Source organism: Alligator sinensis, unplaced genomic scaffold, assembly GCF_000455745.1.
Source record: "Alligator sinensis unplaced genomic scaffold, ASM45574v1 scaffold198_1, whole genome shotgun sequence".
NCBI classification, from domain to species: domain Eukaryota; kingdom Metazoa; phylum Chordata; order Crocodylia; family Alligatoridae; genus Alligator; species Alligator sinensis.
Genome location: NW_005841906.1, coordinates 617,621 through 623,330, shown reverse-complemented (window position 1 = coordinate 623,330; position 5,710 = coordinate 617,621). Strand labels below are relative to the sequence as shown.

Sequence of the window (5,710 nt, the reverse complement as noted above, 5' to 3'; positions counted from 1 at the left end):
ATTAGTGGTGAGACGTCCTCACCTTGTGTAAGTGAAATGTGGGGCAACACTGCCTATGTATGTTAGCCTGAAATACTCTGTTGACCATCACTCTGTTAGGTGGTATGAAATTTTCCAGAAGTCCAGTATATTTGTTCTGCTGATATCCACTTAACTTTGCAGTATTAAAACCTCTTGAACTGCTATGGAAAAGTGCTTCTTTTAATCTGGCACTTCAAAATGGCGTAATGCATAAATACCTTCAGCACCTTCTGACCAGTGAAAAGTTCCTCTTTTCTGTACAGTGTTTGGACTTCAGGTGGATCTGCTGAAAACCTACTGGAGTGGGGTCAGGCTGCATTACACTTTCAGACTTATTCAGTGGCATATAAATTGGGTCACTTTAGAGAGTGAATGTTTGTTTAACTGATTTTTTTTCTTTCGTATCTGAAACTTATTTTGAACTCAAATTGGATTTTGCATCCGAGTTATACCTGGCTCGTGGTTTGGGATAGGTAGGGCATCCTCAAGGCCATGAATTTGCCAAGCTAAATGAATATATATATATATATAGAGAGAGAGAGAGAGAGAGATTAGTTGAGCCCTTATATAGCTATATATTCATATTATATTCATTTAGCTTGGCAAATTCAAGGCCTTGAGGATGCTCTACCTATCCCAACCCATGTGCCAGGTATAACTCAGATGCAGAATCCAGTTTGAGTTCAAAATAAGTTTCAGATAGGAAAGAAAAAAAATCAGTTCAACATTCACTCTCTAAAGTGACCCAATTTATATGCTACTGAATGTCTGAATGTACAGAAATGTGCAGTATATCTAGCTATATAGTTTAGCATCAGCAGCCTAACATGAATGAGAGGAAGATTTGAATACAAAATTTCTGGGAGAGCTAGAGGTGTTGGTTTTAGAGTGTTGCGATCATTTCTAGAGCAAGAAGCACTTCTTGCTGTATAACTTATACATTGTTTTTTGGTTCAGTGGTAGTCTCAGGCCATGCTTTTGGGCAGTGACCTTGATGTAGATGGTGAAAATGTCAGAACTTTCCAAAGATTTGCCCCTTCTAACCTGACATGAATGATTTAGCAAGTAGAAGAATGTTAGTATTTAAATATTAAACATTCCCTTGCCTGTCTCAGCTATTATAAAGTGTCCTCATGTGCCTGTTGGGCAGTACCAACTTCAGATGAGTGGTTCTTGGAATTGCCCAAGCGTTTACACTATATCATGCTTGAGAGATGCTGGGAAGGACCTCTTCCTTCCCACAGCCCTGAAATACGAGCAGAGATGAGATTAGAAAAGCAAATTTACAGAGAAGAACTAAGTGAATTGATTTGCCTCTCCTCACCTTGGGGTTACCTCTTTAGTAGCATGTGCCAAATCCTGTCTCTTTCTTTCTGGGTCATGTAGAAGATTTGCCAGCATGGTGTAACATCTACCTGGAAAATGAGGAAGCTAGGTGTTGATGATGTGATCTGTGCCATAGTTGGTGGGATGTCATTTTGTGTTTTGGATGATTACTAAAACATGCTTTCAATACTTAGCATTTACGTAGTACAACATAGACAGCAAATAATCTGTCCCTTTGAGTTTAGCACTATCTATGGTTCTCAGACAGGGTAGAATAGATTAGGTGACTTTGTCAAGGCCATTAAAGAGTGAATCAGAGCAGGGGCTAGCTTCAGAAGTGTTTGGCAATACACCAAAAAGTTGTACTTATCCTGTGAGTGGCCCAATTACCCTTTCTGAAATGGAGCTGCCTTTCCTTGGAAAATTTGGAATTGCTGACATTAATCACATTAACTGAAGATACAATTTTCTCTTCATGTAATATTAAGCACAGAGATTCAGCACAATACGTCTTTCACTCCATGAACTGAGCAAATTATGGGGACATTTTGGATCCAAGGGAATGTTATATGGAAGGAGAAAGGGTTGCTGCATAGTATATGGAGTCTGTATGGGTTTGAGGATTAATTATTTATTACTAATATGGATTTACTATTATCAGCCATATCAAAATTATTTTTTGTTTTTCATGTTGTTATCCTGAAAACTTGCTCAGCATTGTCACAGAGATGGAATATCAGTTCATCGCTGTAAAATTATTGATTAAACATAGTTCTTGAACCTCCTTCGCTTTGTTTGCAGGACAGAAGAGACTTTGGGTCAGTGGCCTAGTTAACCTCATGCCATGTTGAGACTTTGAGGTTAGAGACAGCTCTGGCATAGGCTATGCACCGGGAGGGGAGGCACCGGGAGGGGGAGGAGGGCACATGCCCCCCCAAGATTGACTGATGCTGGCGTCTGCGGGTGTTCCCCGCTCGCCAGCACCGATTCGGCATCTGCGGGTGGTCTCCTCTCACCACCATGGTGCCCCCCCCAGTCTCAGGAGCCATCAGTCATTCACGAGACCTGGGTTTTTCATGAGCCCGGGGATAGTGGGTGTAGAGTCTTAACAGTGACCACAGGGTAGGCACTAGCTTTGCTCATTGAGGTCTTCTGGAAAGGTCCATGGCTCTGACACAAGTGAAAGTAATCCTCAGACACTGAGGCTTGTCATTAATTTCACATGCTAAAGTCAAGCACATAGGTAAGAGTATGCAAACTGGGGCAAAGGCTATCTTCCCTATCAAAGGAGGTGTGTGTTACATCAAGGCAGCTCAAGCTACATCTCTCTAAAATACTGGTGGAGACCAAGCACAGGCAGTTTTGACCTTGATGTAGCATTGACCACAGTTAGCTACATTGAGATAAAATCTGAGGTCTCATCTCCCCTAGGACTTTATGGCCAGGGAGCTAATTTGTTTTAATTACCTTGCTGTAAAAAGGCTGCTTTGTTTTGGTTGGGAGGACATCCTTAGTGGAGGAGAGCTTGAGCAGAGCTTCAAGAAATGCATCTAACTTACCTGAGGCTCAGTTGCTCCACTGAACATTTGAGATTTGGTATTGGCTCCATAGAGTAACGATCTGTCAGTGTCACTAACCTCTTTATTCAAAGCATGCCAACGTGATATTAGGCCGTTTGCCACGTACTTAAGAATACGTGCTATGCTTTGCAAGTGTTGGTGCAGAACTGCCATGGCAGATCTTTCAAGATGGACCTTTCATATGTGCTGAGGTCAGAATCTGCCCCTAAGTTTATCAGAACCGGCACGGAGAGACAAGTAGTAGTAACTGTATTTTAATGTTTGTTCTGGAAAGGAGAGAAGCAGAAGGTAACCTTGTTAGAAGTAATTTAGTTGACATTCTGTGGTCAAAGCTACAAACAAACAGAAGCACATAAAATGCTAACCTGGGAAGAAGTCAGGGAGTCTCATTTTGATGCATGCATTTTGGTATCTGGTTAATTTATGCCCAACTCTAATAACAAGGGCCATAATGTGGCTGGCACGCTGCAAAGACACAGGATAGCATTACTACACAGAACTGTGTCAACTGAACTTTTTTAAGTAACAGGAGACTTTCTGTGGGCACCATAGAAAAAGGAGATCTTGTCTGTGAAATAATACTGAAGTCTAAAAACAAGCTGAGGAATGTTCCCTGCTTAATAAGATTTAAAGCGCTACTGACCAGAGTCCATTTGAGCTTCATTCTGTATAGCAAGTAGCCTTTTTTTGTATTCATTATTAAGTGGGTTTAAAAACTACAAGGCTCACACAAAGAGGGAAAATGCTATCCAAAAAAGCTCTATTCTGTTAAGTAGAAAACTGCCCTGCAGTCATGTTGAACACACCTTTGTGTTATGTGCCTCTGAATTATACCGACCATGAGATATCAAGTAAAGCCTGTTGCTGTGAGGATACTGTTAGCACTTGAGTTATGTATGCAGCCGGATTCAATGTAGCATACCCCAGATGTGTCATTTGGATTCCAGCCTGTGATTTATCTTTTCTTTTTTTGAAACCAGTACTGACACATTTCCAGAGTCCATAATTCTCATGTTTCCTGTGCAGGGCTTTGTACCAGAATTCCAATGGCTCTTGTGAATGGACGACTGGGGTTGTTCCTAACCCACTTTAGCAGAGCAGTCAACCAGCGACATTTCAGGTATCTTTCAAACACTATGAATAGCTTTCACTGAACCCACTTCTTTAAAAACTAATTATCCTTTTTTAAACTGATTATCCTCTTCTAAAGGGCCATCCTCATAATTCAAACATGATATATAGTATTTCTGCTTTTTATAAAATTAGTGTAAGAGAAAAAAATGAATTGCATAATTTTTATGGATTATAAAAATAATCCAGGCAATCCAAACATAACAGCACATGCCGGTGCCTGAGGATCAAAAAGCAATATTGACAATGGCCCTGATTGGGTAATCAGATGTGTGGGAAGAGAATCCCTTCTCACCAGTGCTTTTGTTTGTCAGCATCTTCCTGTGTCTAGTTGATTGCAGGATCAGGGAAGACTAATTTCCTACCTGAGCAAAAGGTAGAGAGACAGGCATCTAGTACTAAATGGTGAAAAGTCAGTCATGTGTTTTTGAATTTTTCTAGAATTAATCCTCTCAGTATTTAGAAGAAGAACATTTTTTTAAAAACTGAAAAATTATTCCATCAGATCTCAACAGTTCCCTTCCAGAGGTGTGTTTTTAATTTTAAATTATTGAAGAGTCCATCCCTGGTTCCAGGCATTTAAAGCCTCCTAAATTTTATAAACTTCATCTTTTGCAATGCTTTGACCAGGCCGTAGACCTGCTGTGTACTCTGGATGGGTACACAGATCTACCAGCACAGGGGTGGTCATCATAGAGGACAGTCCAGTTGTCCTCTGTCCTCTATTGATATGAAACTTGGATGCATTTGTGTCCTCTGTTTTTCTCTTGAAGGGAAAAACAGAGAACATAAAGGCGTCAGGTTTTGTACCAGTAGAGGACAGAGTAGCAGAAAACCGGAATGTCCTCTGTGATGGCCACCCTAACCAGCACAGATCTGACAGGTTTGGGACCTCACTTTGCAAGGGATTTCAATGTATTGAGCAGACTTACTGATTTAATAGTCATTCATGTAATACCCACTTATGTTCTTTCTGGGCTCTGTGTACTTGCCTTGGATTAGGGAAATACAATCTGTTTCCATATAGAGTGGACTTGATACTTCCCCTTTCAGTACAAGGACAAGGGTGGCCAAACTTCCTAACCCTTGTAGCAATAAATCAAAATTTTAACATGGCCAAGAGCTGCAGGATGCAACATTTACAAGATGTGTGTGCCAGTGATCTGTGCATATCTCCCCACTACCTTTTTTTCAAGAGCTGCAGAAGCTAAATCTAAAAAGCACCATTCTCCTAGAATAAGAGAGCCCTTTATTTGAATTTATACCATAGCCAGTATTTGGTTAACGTTCCCATGTAGACAAGCCTTGTACTTGGTTATCTGTGAGTTATCTTTAGGGTATTTTTACAAATGGCAGGATGGGGAATGAGATTACCAGTCCCTTTGAAAGCAAATCTAACCTGTGTTCATGATTAAATCTGCGGGTGGGCCCTGAGCATATATGAAGTCTCATTGATATTAATCATGCTCTGGGTGGGTGCAAGAAGCTGCTTATAAAAACTCTTAAGTCTACTTATTCCTCACTGCACTTTCTGAACCTGTCCCTTTCTGTTTAAATGTGCCCATGGGCATGCTGCCCATCATGTATGGTGGGAGGGGATTTGTGTGCCTCCCCTTTGGAGGGAAGTTGTCTGTGTGCACAAATCCTCCATG

At 40.9% G+C, this 5,710-nt stretch overlaps 1 protein-coding gene across 1 annotated transcript in view; it reads left to right on the top strand.

The window, feature by feature from the left end:
• The window catches only part of MRPL14 (mitochondrial ribosomal protein L14), a 16,586-nt gene that overhangs the window by 8,977 nt on the left and 1,899 nt on the right, over positions 1–5,710 (top strand). The window contains exon 2 of the mRNA XM_014517395.2: positions 3,954–4,047. Within this exon, the coding sequence (XP_014372881.1) occupies positions 3,974–4,047 (74 nt within the window). The 5' untranslated portion in view covers positions 3,954–3,973. The remainder of the gene's footprint in view (positions 1–3,953; positions 4,048–5,710) is intronic.